The 22325-nt window shown below is 35.1% G+C and overlaps 1 protein-coding gene across 3 annotated transcripts in view; it reads left to right on the top strand.

Annotated features, from left to right (window-relative positions):
• WNK1 (WNK lysine deficient protein kinase 1) overlaps positions 1–22325 on the top strand; it is a 154167-nt gene that overhangs the window by 73361 nt on the left and 58481 nt on the right. For all 3 annotated transcript variants that reach the window (XM_081083651.1, XM_081083650.1, XM_081083652.1), the window contains exons 5-7: positions 17652–17740; positions 19651–19870; positions 20920–21253. In XM_081083651.1, the coding sequence (XP_080939777.1) occupies positions 17652–17740; positions 19651–19870; positions 20920–21253 (643 nt within the window). The remainder of the gene's footprint in view (positions 1–17651; positions 17741–19650; positions 19871–20919; positions 21254–22325) is intronic.

The raw sequence follows: 22325 nt of genomic DNA, 5'->3' as shown, positions 1-22325 counted from the left end.
TTGATTAAACTTATTCTAATATCTCCCTGTATACCACATTAAGAGTAAAAACACTTTCAGAGTGCTTGACTAATTTCCCTTGTGATGAAGTACTTACAACTTTAATGTCACACGTTCTTTGAACTTGAGAGGAAGCAACATATAACTGACCATGTCCAAAAACTGGTTCAGGTAGGAATATTTCTATTCTGCCTAGAGTTTGTCGTGATTTATTACTAGTCATCACAAATGCTGGCATCACGGGAAACTGTCTTTGAATTAATTTATATGTCAGACTGGGACAAATCAATTCTTGGAAACAGAAAAACCTCTCTTTCCACAGATCCTGTTAATACTTCAGCTTCGAGAAACACACTTGCGCAATTGCCACCAGTGAAAGCTTTATATATATCATGTGTATGCAAGTCAAAATTTATTTTTAAATTGCCAGCGTGCATCATATGTGCCGGACAATCAGTCAGATGGACGGACAGTTGGTCACTTAGCCTTTTAATATTTCTTTTTAATATATTTTTATTGATTTCAGAGATGAAGGGAGAGCCTTTTATATACATAGATAGTTGAATAATTGCAACAGACTATATGGGTCAAGAAACCTAATAAAATATGTTCTGTCTGGCTCTTAATAGAAAAAGTTGCTGATCCTATTCTTAACACGTCTCCACAACTTCTTGAAATTTTTTCCTTTAAAGAATCCTATCTAATGAGGAAATATGCTAATTGACCCTCACACTGTCGCAAAGATGGCGGCGCCCACAGCCAATAAGGAGGGAATATGCTAATTGACTGCCCCACCCTCAAAGATGGCAGTGCCCACAGCCACAAGATGGCAGAACCCAGTCCCCTCAGCCCCGCTGGGGCAGCAGGTGCACAGCCGCTCCATGCGCCTGCCTCTGGAGTCCCCCAGTCCCCTCAGGCCCCGAGCCGCCCAAGGCTCAGGTAACCAGAGCCGGTGAGGCTTGCGCTGCCGGCAGTGGCAGCAGCAGAGGTGTGATGGAGCGTTGCCTTCCCCTGATTGCCGGGTCCCCTCCCGCCCCCGAGGGCTCCTGGACTGTGAGCAGGCCTGCCTGAGGGACACCCCCTCCAGTGCATGAATTTTCATGTACCGGGCCTCTAATTCTATAAATAATTTCTAATCTGATATATGGTAATATTCTTACTAGCCAGCTTCTGTACTTAGGATATATATGAGAATCTTGGTGCAGGCAGGTAGCTTCTTGAATTATTAGCTCTGAAAATTTGTGAATAGTCTTCTCTCTGTTAAGAGTAGAGCTTTCATTTTAATTCTTTGATAAAAACATAAGATGTTTTAATGTAATAACCATTTTCATTGACCGTACTTATTCTTAGTATTGGCTTAAGAATAAATGACATCTTAAACAAACCCAGGATTACTGCTTCAGGTGATCATTCTGGATTTTAAGCATAAGGGTTTATGAACCAGTGTCTTTATATTACCTTCCAACAATTCTGAATGTTTTGATATCCAACAGACTAGAATAAAGTATACATAAGATAGCCATATTTTTAAACATTCTCCTCTCTCTCTCTCTCTCTCTCTCTCTCTCTCTCTCTCTCTCTCTCTCAGACAGCCTTCTCTGTTACTCTTGCAATATTTCTAATTTGAAATTGGGATAGATTTCATTATGTAACAGCAGACAAGGGCTCTACTGTTTTGTAGGCTGCTGTTAGAGCAGTGGTTCTCAACCTTCCTAATGCCACGACCCTTTAATACAGTTCTTCATGTTGTGGTGACCCTCAACCATAAAATTATTTTCGTTGCTACTTCATAACTGTAATTTTGCTACTGTTATGAATCATAATGTAAATATCTGATATGCAGGATATATTTTCATTGTTAAAAATTGAACATAATTAAAGCATAGTGATTAATCACAAAAACAATATGTAATTATATATGTGTTTTCCGATGGCCTTAGGCGACCCCTGTGAAAGGGTCGTTCGACCGCCGAAGGGGTCGCGACCCACAAGTTGAGAACCGCTGTGTTAGAGTATGCATTGATTGGGCTTTCTCTGTTACTTAGTGATAAGTGTTTTTGATTAATCTTGTGAATTCACTTCCTGATTATTTTTTTAAACAAAGGTTGGTACTTAAAATGTTTCAGGAGATCATGGAATTTTAGGTTTCTTTATATAAAATGAACTATAACCCAGCTAGTGTGGCTCAATGCTTGGGCGTAGACCTTTGAACCAGGTCACAGTTTAATTCCCAGTCAGGGCACATGCCTGGGTTGTAGGTTCGATCTCCAGTAGGGGAGTGTGCAGGAGGCAGCCGATCAATTATTCTCTCTCATCATTGATGTTTCTATCTCCCTCCCTCTCCCTTCTTCTCTGAAATCAATAAAAACAGGAAAAAAATAAATATATGAACTATAAAAGTAACTCTGCTGTTTAAAGAAATCATGTCAAATTATATGGTAGAACTAATTATCTAAAATTTATCCCCATTCCACACCCAACCCAGCAAATATAGTTAACTGGTTAGAAATAATGACTGTGTAGGTGAGTAGGTGAAAAATATGACAAAACCCTATTGATTAAAAGTTGCTTACTGGAGGATCAGGGTAAAAGCAGTATGTTTCAGACTGTCAGGCACAGTACCACCATAATATTAGATAAACATTTATATAAGCAATTATTTGATAAAAGTAAACAAATTGATTTTTTTAGAAAAAGCAGTTGAGACACTGCCTAATAAACAAATGCATCTTTATTTGCAAATGCTAACTCCAGCTCAGTTGAGAAGAAAATCCCTTTCTCAAATGAATGAAGTATTTGGTATTAGTTTAATAGAGCCTAGAAAGACCAGTATCACTGTTTCTATATTCTTTTTATATATATATATATATATATTTCTTTATTGATTTCAGAGAGGAAGGGAGAAAGAGAGAGAGATAGAAACATCAACGATGAGAGAGAATCATTAATCGGCTGCCTCCTGCACACCCCACACTGGGGATCGAGCCCGCAACCCAGGCATGTACCCTTGGCCGGAATCAAAAACCTGGGACCCTTCAGTCCACAGGCTGACGCTCTATCCATGAGCCAAGCCGGGTAGGACTCTATATTCTTTAGTAGAATACGTACCCTATTGTCAGTTTTTCTTTTTTTGAGATAAAATTCACATCATAAAATTTATCATTTAAATACTTTTAAGGTGTTCAATTCAGTGGGTTTTAGTATATCTACAATAGTATATCTGCAGTCATTGCCACTAATACCAGAACCTTCCATCACCCCCAAAAAAGAAACTCCATGCCCATTAGTGGTCACTCTTCATTCCCCCTTCCACTCAGCCAATAGTATACTTTTGTTTCCATGGCTTTGATTGGTCTGTTGTGTACATTTCATACAAATGTAATTATACAACATATGTCCTTTTGTATTGTGCTTTGTTTTTGTGTTATCTTTGACTTACAATAATGCTTTCAAGGTTTATCCATGTTGTAGCATGAATCAGTGCCTCATTCCTATTTATGGCCGCGTACCATTGTATGGATATACCACAGTTGTTATGTTCAACAGATTTTATTTCCCTTTAGTTCTGTAGTTTCTTCCTTCAACTCGGGAGAACAACTGGGAACAGGAAGGATGAAATATAACAAGTATCTTAAAAGGTATTATCCTAGAACTCAGTTTATTAAATCTTTGTTTATACATATTGTGTTATAACATAGCATACGGTACATTGTAGGCACTCTAGTAAATATTTTGAAGAATAAATGTTTCAATTAAAGGAATCCCAAATATTGTCAAACACTATGTAAGTTTGGGAGAGTTTAATTTGAATTCCCTGCAAAAGAGGAATGAAACTCAAGATCACCTTTGAAATATTAACAAAATTTTCCTACTACTATGAAATTTAATATTAGCAAGTAGAAACTGATACACCTATACAATCAATACATTTTATAGAATAGGGGAAACATTTGATACAAATAGAGCAGAAAACAATAACTTTAATAGTTAGAATCAAAATTCTAGGACTAGAAAGCATTTGAAAGAATGTTATCTGTTCACATGCTCTTCCTTCAATTTGTAGTTCTCATAGTTAAAATTTCTAAACTACTAGTTCAAGTAACTTTTTGCATTATGGGGGTAGGTCTGTGTTTTGTTTTGTTGAATTGTTTCCCCATAACTTTTACCCTATAATTACTTACTTTGGTCTCTGAATTTCATAGGGAAAAAACAAGTAACCCTAGCTTGTTTGGCTCAGTGGACAGAGCGTCGGCTGAAGGAGGTCCCGGGTTCAATTCCAGGCAAGGGCACATGCCTGGGTTGCAGGCTCCGTCCCCAGTAGGGGGCATGCAGGAGGCAGCCCATCAATGATTCTCTCTTGCCATTGATGTTTCTATCTCTCCCTCTCCCTTCTTTTCTAAATCAATAAAAGTAAATCTTAAAAAAAAACAACAAATTATAATTTCATGTTAGTCTCTGAAATGTTTTAAGACAGTTCCTGAAGTCATGAGCCCTTTCTGATTGAGACCCATGCTTTTCAATTTTTAGAACTATTCTTTTTAATTTCTTGAGGGAAGAGGCTTATATGCATAATTGGAAGAGGGAGGTGCACAGCAATTGTTTTCTTGACTTGGAGGAGACAATAAGCCCAGAAAAACTGTAATTGGACATAAAGAAATTGGTAAAGGAAACAATTAGAATAATGGATATCATTTTCTTACCTGTGCTTATATATTTATGAGTGCGTATATGTATCAAAATATAAAAATATGTATATTTCAAATTGTGTAGTGTATATTGCATCAATTATACTTCAGTAAATACTTAAAAAGTGGGGAAGCAAAAGGAGATTGGCAAGATTATTTTAAGACATTATAAAGGCCTACTGGTAGAGATTTAAGATCTGTCCATTGAGATCTTTTGAGAAAGGATCAAAAGATGGAAGCTATCAGACTTAAATGATTTAGCTCATGACTCTCAAATTCTCTTGTATCAGGCCCCCTTTATACTATTAAAAATTACTAAGGAACCCAAAGAGCTTTTGTTTACTTATTTTATATTTAGTTTGCCATATTAAAAATTAACATGGAATTTTATTATTAATTATTAATTAAGAAATAGTATAATAAGCTCAGTATATGTTGACATCAGTGACATTTTACCAAAAAATTTTTCTCCACGACTTACTTTTAAAATGAAGTGGAAAAGTGGCATTTTTACATTTTTTACAGATCTCTTTAATGTCTGGTCAAAAAAGGAGACAATTAGATTCTCAAACCTGCTTCTCCATTCAATCTATTGCAATACATTGTTTTGATTGAAGTGTATGAAGAAAATTAGGCTTCATGCAGATATGTCCTTGGAAAAGGAAGTACCTTGCAGGTCCCCTAAAAGGATCTTGGTACCTCACTTTTGAGAATCACTTGTATTTAGATCTTTGCTATGCAAAGTGCAATCCCCAGACCAGCAGAATCTGCATCTTTTGGGCACATGTTAAAAATGTAAAATTCTTGCCCCATCACAGGCAGATTGAATCAAGACATTCATTTTACAGGATCCAAAGATGATTCATGTACACATTAAAATTTGAAAAGGGAGAGCTGAAACAGTGTTCACCTGAGGTCCCTTTCGGTTCCGTGTAACATATTTTTGGTTAAATAAATAAAAAGTAGGGTAAATAATGTAATACCAAACATTATTTGAATAAGTTATTATCCTACCATTCATGAAACCTTTTTACTAAGTACCCAAATTCATTAAGGAATTTAACCCTATTTAATTACATTTTTTCTTCCTTACTCAGGAGTTGCTTTTTAATAAAGCAACATAATAAGCCAGGATGTAAAAAAGAATAAAAAGCTTGAGGAATTCTTTAAGTCAGTTGGAACTGTTTTAGAATCCTTAGTTTCTAAGTATATTGCAAGCATATACTTGTGCTTTATTTTTCCTCTCAGCTGTAAAAATTTAGTTCTGTATTATCTACAGTCCATTATTCTTTACTGTCAATTATATTTCTTATCTGGATAATGCTTTCTTCATTTCACCAACCTCAATTTCTGGCTTCCAATGAGGAATAAAAAGGGCTATGTTTTTTTTTAATTTCCCGAAGTTTTCTCCTGTTTTGTGTGCTGAGATAAATGGGGGATTTAAGTAAGTGCCTAGATTAGAGAATGATTTATATGATTATGTAAATGATAGTAATGACTGTGTTGAAATACGCCTGGAAGTATTGTACTTTCTTTTAACTCTGATTTGAATGTAATTTAACTAGTTTTTTTAAAAGTATGTGTTACATTAGTCTACCTAACCTATTGCACATTTATTAATGAAATCTGCTTGGTTATTCATTGAGAGATTATAGGGCTCCTTGATGTAAACTTACCCCTGCCACTTCAGAATTCTGCTTTCTATCCCAGATTTACTGTGTATAACCAATTAATCATCAGTAAATTGCCCCCTCCTAAATGCAAGGCCTTTGATAGGTTTAGTACTAACTTAGAAAAGGAAGGAAGAGTCCCTCTTTCACACTCAGGATTACTTTTTTAGCTCTGAAGATCACAGAACTTTAGTCAGTTGAACCATAAGCTCTAGTTTCATGTTTTTAAAAATTTGTTTAAACACTTATTCACTTATTTAACATCTATTAATTGGGTATCTTTTGCGTGCCAGTGAATGATGATACAGCAGTGAATGAAATAGTATGTTTTGTTTTTCCTCCCACTTTTTAGTTGGAAAGGTAAACATGGAAGTGGTATTTACAGTAAAAAGGATGGATTTAATAGACATAATGAAGTAGGGGTTTTGATCTCCTTGAGAGGCTCAAAGACAGTATTCCTGAGAATGTATACTTAAACTTAGAGCTTTATTGGCTTGCTATAACAGCGACACTGAAGCAAATCTGTATGAAGGTATGAGCCAGTATTTCAGTCCTCTGGCACTCTTCACCAGAAGTATTTCTAGGATTCTTAGAAGAAAGTCATGCCAATATCATTCCCTATGCTATGTTCCTACCACACTTTACCTCTGTTTTATTAATAAAATAATTATATTGATAGTAACTGTTGGCCCCCTCATAAGTACTGAGCCTCTCAAGGACAGGTTTTTCCTCTGTAGATCAACTTACTGTAACATGTCTGGCACTGCAGTGGTACACTGCCATGCAAATAGCTGCCTTTAGCAATGGGCATATAATAAATATATGCCCTCTGTGCTAGACATTGCATAAAACACTTTGCATGTATTATAATTCTTCCAACAACTCTGGAGGGAGGCATACTACTATTATCAACAGTTGATAAATAAACAATCTGAAACCCAGGATGGCTAGCTTAAGATTACATATTTACAAAATAACAGTTATGATTTCAGATCCCCTGCTCACATCAAAATGCTATACAGAATCCATAAATGTCAATTATAATGTCAGTCTGTGATCTGAGGGCATTTGAACCTGTCTGTAAGTGCCAATATGAAGGGGACAAATGTAGACGATGGTTTAGCAATCATATTCTATAGTGCACTGATGATAAATTGTTGTATGTCATTGTTCTGTACATGCAGTTCATTCAAGTCTAAGTGTTACTTGCTCAGAGGGGCCTTCCCTGCCTACCCTATCTAAAACATTCTTAAGTATTCACACATTTTACTTCTGTCCCTTTGTGGTTTTATTTTTCCTTATAGCTTTTATCACAGCCTTACAATATTTAAAGCCCCAATTAGAATACAAATTCTATGGGTTGGGGGTTTTATTTGACTTGTTCTTTGCTGTATTCCTTAGTATTTAGAAACTGGCAGGTCATTGGCACTCTGTATTTATGAAGTGAATACAGAAATGTAGGGAGTAAAACACAATTTTATGTTGCCTCTGGAGGAAATGTGCTCTAGAGTTGGGTCTGCTTGAATTAGACAAGTTACTTAACTTCTCAGAGCTTAAGATGTTTATGAGGATTAAGGATGTAGAACATAGTAAAGTGCCTGACATGCACTTATCACTCAGTATTTATTAGGTATTGCCGTTCTTACTGTTAACATCATTGTGAATGCCTAGTAATGAAATAAGTTGTCTCTTGTTCTAGTCTTTTCTCCATTGACATTCAGCAAATTGCAGTGATTAAAATGTGTTTAATGAACTTAAAGTTCAATTTTAAATGAGAGCAAATGAGCTTACATTTAATGTAATATTGCTTGTTGCCAATCACCTTGCAAAAGTGCTTTACATATACTATCTTGTTTTAACCTTTTGTGTCCAGGTAAGTAGTTGGTAGATAATATCTTCACTTCACAGGTAAGAAAATAGGTTCAGAGGCTAAACATTTTTTCCAAAGAAATGCAGGAAAAATAATAATAATAATAATAATCCTATATAATAAAGAGCTAATATGCTAATTAGATCGTATAGCAGAACGACTGTCCAGACATCCTTCTGGACGACCTTCCGCAGCCTGAGGTTGCAAGGGCCGAGCCCCTTCCATGAATTTCATGCATCGGGCCTCTAGTAATAATAATAATCATAATAAATGTCAGAAATCAAGCATCACTGACATGACGCAAATACAAACCTTGAAATTATTTCCTTTACCTGTTTCTGTTTTTTAACCTTTTTTCTAGACCTCAAGAGAAAAAAAACCTTTGGGTTACATGGGTAGCAGGTTTGAGCCCCCTGTTCAAAGAAGTCTTCAGTTAACTTGAAAATCTCTGCCATTGGTAACGAGAAGATCCAAATAAGCGTACTAATATACTAGGCACAATTTTTGTCCACTGTTAAAAGATCAGAAACTGCAATAAACAATAGCATCAATGAAGGATATCTGAAGGATAGTGCATTTTAGGTTGGAGCAGTATAAAGGCTTTCATGTATCAGAGAGTAATGAGCCTTGAGGAATTATGAGGTAAACTAATTTTCTTTGATACAACTAGCTGGATTTGGTAGGGAGTTTGAAGAGGCTTGTTTTCCAATGGGATCATAAGGTATGTTCAAATTCCTCTAAACTAATGGTTCATACCAGTAAGAATCTAGCTGAATCCAGCCTCATAACAACCAAGTTAGGAATAATGGGGATTTTTAATTACTTTGTTTGTGTAATTTGACTTTGTCACTAATTCTATTAGCCTTTCGATTGCAAGGTTTGGACATTCTGTCTGGGAAAAACAGAATTAAAGCAGTTAGGACAAAATTCCTTTTAGTTTTTATATAACAGATTGCAATTCACCCCCCCCCCCTTTTTTTTTTCCGGAGAGAATTGCAGCTGATTCTGATTAGATAGGGTTTGAAAAGTTGAGGGAAACACATTTTTTGTTTGTTTGTTTTTTATTTAGCAGCTGGAATTTTTGTGCTAGCCAGAGATCTAAATCCACTGGAATTAGCTGAAAAATTTTTTTTAATAAGTTTTATTTCTGTTTCCATTCAGTACGTTTGGATTATACATGTAAAAGAAAATTGTATATTATGGGCTATGTCTTGGGAACATTGTGAAAGATTTTTACAGTCATTCAATTACTCTACTGTGATTTGATTAAGATTAAAGGTTCTTAATATTAATCAGACTGTTAATCTTAAACCAGGCAGTTCTGGGTATCATTCCCAGTGTTTTAGGTGCTAGAGAACAATTATGAAATCCTTATTTCAAAATTTCCCAGGAAAGTTAGTTTTATTTATTCACACTGAATGTTGATCTATAATTCACAGGTTTTATCCTAAAAGTCATTAGACTATAGAATAAAAACTGGTAGGGTATAAAAAGATGGTTTCTACATTTAAGTACATTATAATAGTATTTAGTTTCCTAGTATTTTGTAGATAACTTATGTGCCAAAAGAGTCATACTTCAGCCTTTTTATTATATATGATTTAAAATATACCTTGGAAGAAGTGTAGGACTTAGTTGGCTTAAAAAATGGGGGAATAGGAAAAGTATTCTTGTTGGTGAAAACAAGTGTTAAGTATTCAGTGAACAAGTAACCAGCTTGATTGGACTTATCTTGGGTAGATAGGAGTAGAGAAGTAGATAGAGTTGGATTGTGAGAGCTTTTTCACACCAGATTAAAGACATTAAAAGTACTTTAACAAAGACTAGAAGCAACATTGAACCCCAGGCATTGTGGAATTTGGATTTGCTTTACCCACCCACTGGAATCTAGACTCCATTTCTTTTATTCTAGACACTGAAGATAATGCAGTGTATCTAGTAGGTACTAGGTTACACAAGACTAAACTAGACACTCCATACATGCCAGTTGAATTAAGGAATTAATTCTAACTTTGACATAGTATTAATTTCTGGCCCACCATTGTCATATTTGAATGGGGGTGAGTGGGGAGGACTTTCACTGAGATTCCTTTTTAGAGCTGAGATTCTGTGGCCATCTTATAGATGTGAACTGTTAGCCATTTTTGAGCAGTGTGATGTTAAATGATGTTAGGTGATCGGAAATGGTTAAATATCAGATGATTCAATGAAACCAGATGATTGAACTAGCCACAATGTAAAATACAAATTGGAGACAAGAGAATGGAAACAATGAGGCCTATCTTAAATTGGTCTAAGCTTAAAGAGGTTATTACAGTTTTGATCATCTGGACTTGGGTGGTTACAACTGTTATACAAAAGAAACAACAATTTTTAGAGGTAACAGGTCAGTAAAAATTACATTTTGCCTGGTCAGCATCTTTGGCTGTTGGAGGGGATAGTAGGAGTATTAGTTGCAGAACTGCTTATCAGCAGTTTTAAACATGTATCTTTGTTAAAGAGCTCATAGACAGTAATAGTACTTATATTGTAGGAAGAAGCATCCAAGAATGACTGTTTTCTGTCTGGAATATAGAAATAATGATGATACTATTGAAGAAATGGGGAAATCCAGAGAAAAGCATGGGCTTTCTGAACGAGGAATTAGAGTTTAGACATGTAAATTGTTATCTGCATGTGAATGGTATTTTTATTGTATATATTGAAAACTCTCATTTGATATGTAGAAAAGGTCGGTCTTCATAAATCTAGGTATCTGTGACTACATTATAACTTTGTCCTAAAAAAGCTACCTCATTTTGGTTTTGTTTGTTGCTCAATAGAGTTTAAAAACTTACCCACATCTTTATATCTGATAAATCTATGAAGCAGGCACCTGTTTTCTAGTTCTTCCATTTTCATTAGCTAACCATAATCTTCAACAGGCTTACTTAACCACTTAAGTTACAGGTAATACTATATTTCTGACCAATACCTGATATCCTATACTACCTACTTGGTAGGGATGAGCTGTGTTGAGCCAGAGATCAATGATAACTACTTTGAAATAGCTTGTTATGGTCTGGCTGGTGTGGCGTGGCTCAGTTGGTTGGAGCATCGTCCCATACACTGAAAGGTGGGTTCAGTTCCCATGCAGGGCATATACCCAGGTTGTGGTTTCGCACAGTCAGGGTGTATATGGGAGGCAACTGACCAGTGTTCCTCTCTCTCTCTCTCTCTCTCTCTCTCTCTCTCTCTCTCTCTCTCTCTCTCTCTCTTTCCTTCCTCTCTCTGGAATCAATTGAAAAAAATAAAAAAGAACATGTAGTAGCTTGTTAGAATTCATGGTCATTTCTACCTTTAGAGTAAAAGTATTTCTACCAAATAGCTCCCAAGCTCTTACCTTACACTACTGTTTAGTAATTGAAGCCTTAGTACCCACTGTCTTGATGGGGATTCAAGCTTACCAAATTACAGGCAATAGGATTTGATTCTGTTATATGTTAAAACAATTCAGTGAACAACACATTTTCTACCATCCTTTGTTAATGCCATGAACAAAACCTTTCCTTAATAACTAAAATCAAAGAAGGGGTTATTTGGGCCCATGCTTTCTTCCTGGCAATGGAAATGTCTTTAAGTAGATAAGCATATTGAGGCTTTTTAATAGAAGAGAGGGAGAAGAATAAATTCTTACTACTTCTGTGTACCAATTCAAAGCTGTTTATTTTTTTTAATGTACCATGAGAGAGTGGTGAGGCATTTACCTTAATATTAGCACTTTTTAAATTAGGTAAACAGAGGAACTATTATCCACACTTTTCAAGTGAATTTAGGGGATATAGCTCAGTTCACACAGACTTGGTTTTTGAAAGCTTGAACTGAGAAGTATTATGATCTCCTTGTCCAGTATACTTTTGGCTACATATGCTGAGTTACAGTTTGATCATTGAACTCAATCCCCATTTTTTTTTAAAAGCATAGTTTCAACGTGATTAGGGGGAAGGGAATACTTAGATAAATAGTTTTCTAGTGTAGGTTTTGATGTCAAGGAGGCAGAACTTGTGGACATAATGGGTGGAGCTTTGAACAAGTAAAAATCTCATTTTGCTTGTCAGGAATCTGTTGCTCTTGGAGGAGAAGCAGGAAGAATAGTAGCAGAACAGTTTCCCAGCTGTGTAGAATGTAGTTTTGTTTAAAGGGACAATCTAAAATAACTAGATTGTTGGTTAAGCAGGGCAAACCCATATCTGAGAGTTGGGGAAGTATGGCTAATGTGAAACAAGAAATTATGCTTCAGTCTGACTTTGATGTCTGCCTTGCTTATGCTGTGGGCTAATTTACTCTGTTAATTTACATTGTCATTTTCCTTTGTAACAAGTCTATTTTGCCTTTTCTGATGGATTTTACAAAGAAAGATTTTTGCTCAGTGTTTGTCATCGTAAATTCTCATTGCTGCTGCTGTCCTCAAAAGGATTGTGTAAATGAGGTGGGTAAGAATTTTCAATATACAAAAGATACACATGTATATATATATTTGGTGGTATGTGTAGAAAGCTTCACTTAAAGTGTTGAAATTATTGATTTTAGAATGGGCTTTTTAAAATATTTAAAGTTTTATAGTTGAGTTAATTTTACACTATATTTTATGTGAAGAGGAACGAGGCTTTTCTCAATTCTGAATGGTTAAGAGAAGTTTTACTTTTATGTAAAAATAGTTAAATGTTACTTAAACACATTTGAAATGTAAGCTTTTAAAAAGTAAGTGCTGACGATTTTTAAGAACTAGAAGATTGAGCCAGAAGAATACTATATAATGACTTTATTTTTCCAGTAAATTAGTTGGCAAATCATAAGTATATAGAATTCAAAGAAAAACTCAGAGTCTATAAAATGCATGTATATGTTTTTGTTTTTTCTTAGTTACAAAAAATAAAACAACATTTTATAATCATTTATATCAACTTGTGCAGTTATTTTTGTGTACTCCGTTTAAAATTGCCCAAAAGTGGCCTTTGTTTTTTGTTTTAAGAGAATACATAATTTTGTATAACCCTCAAAATATCTTAAACATTAGATGTTCAAGAAGTACTTTTGTTTAATGCAGAGAAACCTTGCTACTGTCCCATGTCAAAAAACATAATATGGTACTACTGCCCAGAGAAGAGATCCTGTGACTTACAAAAGTAGATGAATATTTCTAAAGCCAGTTGGTTGCTGGCTGAGGAAGACTGTGTACCTTTTAACTATTCATTTTTCTTAGGTGTAAAATATTAGCTAAACTTATCTACCTTATTATTCCGTTCTGTTTTGTGTTTTTGAACTTCATTCACAATAAGTGAGCAAAATTTTGCTTTCACTGGTTAGAACAGGGCTAGAATAGGACTGTGTGTGGCTAAATCATAAAGTAAAGAAAAGAGAGAGAAAAAAGAGTAAAGAGGTGGCAGGATTTTTTTAGGCTCTAAATTGTCCACCCTATTGAAGTATATGAACCAAAAGGGAAAAAAGATGAAAACTTTTTTCATCAAAACATTTTTTCTTCATTATTTTGTCCTGTCTGGTGCTTAAAATCATGTTTTAGAATAATCTCAACCAACTTTAAATAAAATTATTAAATATATTCGGGTGACACTGGTTAATAAGATCATACAGGTTTAAAGTGTATATTTCTGTGATACATGATCTTCATACTACATTTTATGCCCACTACCCAAAGTCAAATCATCACCATATATTTGGCCCTCTTTATCTTTTACTACCCCCCTCAACCAACTTTTTTACATTAACAATTACTTATTAAAATTTTTGAAAATACATAGAGCTTTCTCATCTCCTAAGAACAAGAAACCTGTGAGTATAATGTGTATATGAAAACCTGTACTCGTTTCTTTTAAGCAGCTTTCTATTTATATGAACCAGGTGACTTTTCTGTAGGCCACTTTAAGGGTCATGAGGTTTCATACTAATTTTTACATTTTTGGGTCTTTTTAAATAAACATCCCCTATAAAGTCCTGCTTCTCAAATGATTCAGAATATCTCTGCTAGATATTTTTATAATCTTGACTTCTTGATGGTAGCTGACTGGTGAAATACCTTTTTATTCTTTTCATTACCTGAGTGACTAACAATAAGCAGCCTTAATCTTTTAATACCAGCTGCTGGACTGGTAAGGTGTGTCTCCATTTTATTGGGCTACTTTGGCACCTGCAATACATTTTTGAAGGCAGCAGTAACATTTGAATATGTAGAGTTTTACTGCCAGAAGGCCAAACTCATTCCTCTAAATGTGTGTGTTGTATAGCATTGGTATGGAATTTTCCATACCTAAATCTTAGCTAGAGGTTGAAAAAGTAGCATAACCTAGTAGTTCAGGGTGTTATACAATGCACAGTTGGTTTTGCTGTTGGTGACTTTATATCTCATTTGTTCAACTCTTATTTCTATTTGTAAATAAGATTTGATTTCTTATTTGTAAAGTCGTGAGTGTATATATGTTTGCATGGATAGGATTAACAAAAGGACCAAGGATTGAAAGCAGATTCACAGTGGATCTTGGTGATTATTATTCAAGAGAATTCTCTGCTTCCTTTTAACTCTAAACTTTATTATCTTTGCTGATTTCCTTGAAGTCTAAAATGGCTTTAGATCAGCAAACTTAATAAGTCAAAGAGCTTTCAGCCTAGATATTACATTTGATTCTAGCTGCTGTGAATATAGATAAGTGAATTGTGCAAGTATTCCCATTTGCTTGACAAGGAATCTGAAGCTCAGCTGTTTCTATTTGCCCAGTTCACACGGAATTCAACTTTTCTATTAAATCCTTTTATCTTTCCAATATGCTTAAGCTAAATTGAAGCGACTTTTGATAGAATCAGTATATATGTACTTTATTAACTTAATATGACAGGGGTCCTCAAACTTTTTAAACAGGGGGCCAGTTCGCTGTCCCTCAGACCGTTGGAGGGCCGGACTATAGTTTAAAAAAAAGCTATGAACAAATTCCTATGCACACTGCACATATCTTATTTTGAAGTAAAAAAACAAAACGGGGACAAATACAATATTTGTATTTGCATGTGGCCCGCGGACCGTAGTTTGAGGACCCCTGATGTAGAGTTTTTCTGCCAGAAGGCCAAACTACATTCCCCTAAAATGTGTTTATGGAAGAAGGAACATTTTCCTAATCATATTCTTTATTCTGTTTTGCTGCTTTTCTGTATCGTTTAGAATGTTTTTACAGGCAAAGGCCAACTATATATGTGTCCACTTTTAGCAAAGAATTGTCTTTCAGATAATTTTCTGCCAATAGTGAATGTTCTACGAACTCAATATATAGTATTTTAGAATGTTTTTCCATTACATTTATGAATAGCATTTTAAAATTTGCTTTTAGCCCCACTGGCATGGCTCAGTGTTTGAGCGTCAGCCTATGAACCAGGAGGTCACAGTTTGATTCCTGCTTAGGGCATATGCTCGGGTTGTGGGCTCGATCCCCAGTCTGGGGCAAGCAGGAGGCAGCCGATCATTGATTCTCTCTCATCATTGATGTTTCTATCTCTCTCTCTCCCCCTTCCTCTTTGAAATCAATAAAAATATATTTAAATTAATGAATAAAATTTGCTTTTTTTTGTTTGCTACAGTAAACAGTTCTACATGTTTATTGTAGAACATTATAAACAAATATAGTACAAAATCTCTAGTGTTTCTACTACCAGAGAACTTTTAGTGTGCATCATCTATTTTTTTTTCTTAAAACAGTTCCTATTTTCTTAAGCCTTAATTTGAAATACCATACCACCTTGCTCAATTAAAGCAGCTTTTTGCTTCAGAAGCATTATTTTCTTATTTTTATTAGAATTCAAAGACCAGTTGGGAAAACTTAATTTGCTGGATTTGAAAGTAAGCAAAATACAAACTGCTATCTTTGTAGTCATTACTCAGAAGTGAACCTTTTAAATACATTGATTCAATTTTAGGATCAGCACTACTACACAGTTCCTTGCTGTGGAAGGTTAGCCATAGAGGCAGAATCCTCTAAATTAGGACTTTTGAATAATGCATTGAGTAAATAATGATAATTACTTCACTACAACTCTAGTATTTGAAAACTTTTTTTGAGCTAACTATTTGATGTTGAGTTGACCCTTCAAATAACACAGGTTTAAACTATGCAGGTCCCTTTTTACATTTTTAAAAAAATAAATATGTATAGTACTATAAATTTTGTCTTATGATTTTCTTAACATTTTCTCTAGCTTACTCAGTTGTAGGAATACGGTATAATATGTACATATATATATATATATATATCATACAAAATATGTGTTTATCAGCTATGTTACTAATAAGGTCAACAGAGGGCTATTAGTTGTTAAGTTTTGGGGGAGTCAAAAGTTGCAAGTGGATTTTCAACTGCCCAGGGGGGTTCAGTGCCCCAAAGGTCAACTGTATTTCATTTCAATCTATGAGAAATTACATGCATTTCTGTGATCTATCAAATTATCATTAACTTTGGTTTAATATATCTTGTCACTGAGACTGTAGATTATTAGAATTTATATATATTCTAACTTTTCTAGTTCCTCTGCCCTGTTTTCCTATGTTTTGTGTATTTAGATGCCACTTGGATCGTGTCTGTGGTTAATCAGATGAGTTGGGAATAATGAGTTGGTTTTGAACACATCACCTCTCAGATAGGGGTATTTTGTTATTCTTGTATCTTTCAACACATTACTGAAATTTTTATTTGCAAAGAATTTTCATGAAGATTCTAAAATATCACTGTGATGCTATTTAATATTACATGTAATAGTTGTATTGACTGTTCTTCTGAAATTAATTAAACACTTAGTCTTTCATATGGGTCTAATGTATCACTCTTCATTTTGTGTTTCATATGTATAAGACAGTTTGCTCTTCAGTTCTCATGCCAAACCAGCCCAAATCCTTAACTCCTTCTATACTTGGTGAGTTTGTTAAAGAGTACTGTAATCATAGAATACCTGCCAAACTGAGCATGTGAATTCATGCCCACACATGAGTTCAGTGTTCAAAACAGTTAATTGCTGTGTTGATTAATGTGTTAAGTAACAAGGTTGAACAAAAGACATTCTAACCAATTAGAGTATTTGGCCTTCTTTTTAGCCAATAACTTCTTTTACTTAAAACAAAGCAGAAAATGTTGACAACATTCTAAAATTTTCGCTAGCCACATATAGAAGCCATGGAAGTAAGTGACCCCTACCGTCTGTTTCTTTCTTTTGTTTTGTGGGAGTTATATTGACACTACTCAGCTCAGCCGGCATGAACCAGCTCCTGCAGACAAATCAGAAAAAAGCCAGGTTGATAAGAAAGCAATCTAATGGAACCTTAAAAGTCAATTGAAAGTCAAAGTTCAAAGGCTCTGCTTTTATTAATGTGTTCTTGTCACTTTTTATGGGTTTCAGGGAGTGAAGCCAGCCAGTTTTGACAAAGTAGCAATTCCTGAAGTGAAGGAAATTATTGAAGGATGCATTCGGCAAAACAAAGATGAAAGGTAAGTTGCCTCTAGACCTGTTGCTTAAACAAAAACCTAAAATGTAACATGCTGTGAATATAACACTCAATCTAAGGTGTATTTTACTTGTAATTAGTTTTCAACTAATGTCATAATATCTTTAAAAGTAGAATTTTGTCCATTGAAGTATTCAAATTTGATATACTGAAAGGTTGTAAAACTATGGTTTAGTAGAATTTAAGTAAACCAAATTACCTGAAACATCAACATTTAATGATAACTTTGTATAGCATCAGTTTGATGTATAAAACTCAGTAGAGTTCAGTCCTGGTCAGTGTGGTCGGTGGTTAGAGAGTCAGCCTATGCTCCAAAGTGTTGTGGGTTGGATTCCCCCGTCAAGGGCATGTACCTGGTTGCAGGTTCCATCAGGTGCGTGCAGGAAGGCAACCAATCAACGTGTCTCTCTCACTTCGATGTTTCTCCTCTTCCCTTCCTCCCTTCCACTGTCTCTAAAAATCAATTGTAAAAATATCCTCACATGAGGATTAACAACAAAACAGAAAACTCAGTAGGGTTCCATCTCTAATGCAGCAAATCTATTCCTTAGTTTTTTATCCATTGAATTCTAAAAGGTAAAATAAAATCTTAGCTCTTGAAAATCAACTCAACTATACAGGTCTTGATTTGCTTTTATTGTGCCAGAATTGAAGAAGAGCAAAACATCAAAATTCCTTTGAGTAAAAGGAGACGACATTGCCCAAAGCTTAGGAGGAGATCTGGCTTAGTCATTTGTATTAACAGAGGACTTTTCTCAGAGGAGTGGCAAGTATCTGATCTGCCATATAGCTGATTCATCACCCGTTAGGCATGGCAAAGGTCCAATGTCTGTTTTTGAAAAATAATCCACTTTCAATGTCCCCCCCCTTACACTCTAAAAAAAAAAAAGATCAGCCTGTACAAATATAAATTGTAAGTTGAGCATAGTCTACCTCCAGAAGAATGTGAGCAATCAGGTATATCAACCAAATTAAAGAATTCCATATCTTCCCTTCTCCAGTCTCATGCTCTTTTCATAACTTCATTATTTGGAAGAGGTTAACATCATGATCTTTAAGGCTTTTTAATAGAAATTTAATTTGGGTTTCTATTTTTGTATGCACTGATTGGAGAGTCCTTAATCTCTTTAAGAACTTTTTTTACTATAAACAAAGGAGTATTTGTTTCCCAGTCTTCAAACATCTTACTCTGTTTCTTTTCTGGATGGACCAGTTCACTAGATTACTGGTATTTTGAGACCATTTATCTAAAGAAGATTGTTCCACAATCAGACTTCTGCCTAGTACACAAATTGTTGAACAGGAATTGAGAGAATTTTGGGGGGTAAATAAAGCTTCTCTAGTAGAAGGTAATGAACTTGAAATCAAAAGATTTATTTTTGAGTTTTAATTCCACCATTTACTACTTTTATAACTATGAGCAAGATTTTCAACCTCTCTGAACTTCCATATCCTAATTAGGATATCTTATTGAATGTTGGTCAAGGATCAGATGAGATCCTACATATGAGGATTTTTTTTTGGTAACTATAAATGCTATATAAACAATTATATGGTATTTTGAAGTTATGATAGTCTTTGTATTACTTGGTATTGTTAGTACACTATTAACTTAAATTAGATAATTATATTAAAAAGATAACAATACTTTCCATTTTTATTCATAAATGATATTGTTACATATGAGATTGTTATGATGTTCTGTAACTTGAGAGTAAAATTCTATAATCACTATCCAAATGGAGCAATGTAAAAATGAGTTACAAATATCTCTTGTTTTTTGTCAATCCTTTTCATTATTCCAAGCATAACAATAATTAGCCACACTTGAAAATTATCTTTTAAATCTAATGGCGCTTTATGTGTGTTTTTTTCCCCTTCTCTTTTCGGAAGATATTCTATCAAAGACCTTTTGAACCATGCCTTCTTCCAGGAGGAAACAGGGGTACGGGTAGAATTAGCAGAAGAAGATGATGGAGAAAAGATAGCCATTAAATTATGGCTACGTATTGAAGATATTAAGAAATTAAAGGGAAAATACAAAGACAATGAAGCTATTGAGTTTTCCTTTGACTTGGACAGAGATGTGCCAGAAGATGTTGCTCAAGAAATGGTAAATTATCACTAATCAGCCATTTAAAAATTGATGCAGATTTATGTATATTTATATTATTGAACAAAAAAGCAGTTTATGAAGCAGTGTATATGGAATATCCCATTGATATAAAATTGTGTTGATTAATGGCCCCAAAATTATTTTTGAGGAAAAGATATATAGACTTAGATAGGTATGGATGGATGTATGGATCTAATAGAATAGAATATGAATATGGAAATAAAAAAACTAGAATACATTCTGAAGTAATTTTGAGAATTTAATGTTAAATGACTCCTAGTTTGTATAAGCATATTTAGTGAGAATGCAAAGTTATGTCTTCTAAATATTGATACGTTTGCCTTTGACCAGTCATCTGTATAAACCCTAAATTAATTATTTTTACTTTTAAAATTGTTTTTACTTTTACTTGACATATTTACCACAATTGTTTTATCTGGTTAAGTGGTTGCCTAGTGCAGTGGTCAGCAAACTCATTAGTCAACAGAGCCAAATATCAACAGTACAACGATTGAAATTTCTTTTGAGAGCCAAATTTTTTAAACTTAAACTATATAGGTAGGTACAGTGTTATTAACTTAATTAGGGAACTCCTAAGGCTTAGGAAGAGCCACACTCAAGGGGCCAAAGAGCCGCATGTGGCCCGCGAGCCGCAGTTTGCCGACCATGGGAGTGAAAGGAAGTCAAGCAACACAGGTTAATAGTAATGATTATGTGTGAGTGGGAAATAGAATGAATAGAATCTACTGGGACTTAATTTGATTTAAAAACTTTGGTTTTAGGTTTCCCATTGTTTTGTTGTTGTGAGAAGTGAAGGTTTACCCACCTCTCAAGTTTCTACAAAGCCTTGGCACCCACCCCATGAGTATCTACAAAAATGGTGGGAAAATGCATAATGTTAGACCAGTAATTTCACAGTTAGTTTAAGATCAAGTCTTAGCCTTCTCCTTCTCTACTTTTCTCCCAAAAGGGCCTTTTTTGTTTTATATTTGGTTTGTTTTCTTTTGATAACCTACTGCTTCCTAATGTACATTTTTATCCTATAGGTTGAGTCTGGGTATGTCTGTGAAGGCGATCACAAGACCATGGCGAAGGCCATCAAAGATAGAGTGTCATTAATTAAGAGAAAACGGGAGCAGCGGCAGTTGGTGCGGGAGGAGCAAGAAAAAAGAAAACAGGAAGAGAGCAGTTTCAAACAGCAAGTAGATCAACAATCAAGTGCTTCCCAGGCAGGAATCAAGCAGCTCCCCTCTGCTAGCACTGGCATACCTACTGCCGCTACCACTTCAGCTTCAGTTTCTACACAAGTAGAACCTGAAGAACCTGAGGCAGACCAACATCAGCAACTACAGTACCAACAACCTGGTATATCTGTGTTATGTAAGTATTTTGGGAAGTGGACAAGTATTTTAAGGATACTCCTAATTGACTTTTTTAATAGAGGGCCAAATTATTTTGTTTTACTGTAATGGGGGAACTATCTTTTCTGATTCTAGATTTATATTGAGGTCTCGTTACTTCCTGTGGATGCAGAGTTGTATCATCCATCTCTAAGAATACTTTAATAGCCACCCCATACTTGGTAGGACCCATATCTGGATGATACTGTTTTCTCTGCCTCTCCCCTCTGGCCTCTGTTTGTTTTGTTTAGAATTTTTTTATTTAAATTCTTTATTGTTTAAAGTATTATATATGTCGTCTCCTTTTCCCCTATTGATCTCTCCCAAGCTGCTCTCACCCCACCCCCACCCTACCCCCAACCCCAGCACATGCCCTCACCTCCAATTCTCTATGTCCATTGGTTATGCTTATATGCATGCATACAAGTCCTTTGGTTGATCTCTTACACTCTCCCCTCCCTTGCCTTCTCTCTGAGGTTGGACGATCTGTTCGATAGATTCTGTGTCTCTGGATCTATTTTGGTTCATCAGTTTATTTTGTTCATTATATTCCACAAATGAGTGAGATCATGTGATATTTATCTTTCTCCAACTGGCTTATTTCACTTAGAATAATGCTCTACAGGTCCATGACTTTTTATCTTCTTATTAATGATGTTGCCCTGGTCTCTTGGTTTTGAATTATGAATGCAACATATAATAAGTTTGAAATGGTTACCATCTACCTGTTTCTATTCTTACATTCATGACTAATAGAAAGAAGGATGGGGCAGTGAGGAAATGTGAAAAGGATATAAGATAATTTTACAGATTCCTTCATCTTGGAAATTCCAATTTATAGATTTCTACTTTTCACAGATCCTTGAAATGAAACCCTGTATAATAAAAGGCTAATATGCAAATAGACCAAACCGCAGAACCACTGGTTGCTATGACATGCACTAACCACCAGGAGGCAGATGCTCAATGCAGGAGCTGCCCCCTGGTGGTCAGTGCGCTCCCACAGAGCCTCTCCCTCCTCCACAACAGCGCTAAGGATGTCTGACTGCCGG

The sequence above is a fragment of the Myotis nattereri genome, assembly GCF_964212035.1.
Source record: "Myotis nattereri genome assembly, chromosome: 2".
NCBI lineage: Eukaryota > Metazoa > Chordata > Mammalia > Chiroptera > Vespertilionidae > Myotis > Myotis nattereri.
Note: the sequence above shows the minus strand (reverse complement) of the source record. Positions and strands in the feature narration are given on the sequence as shown.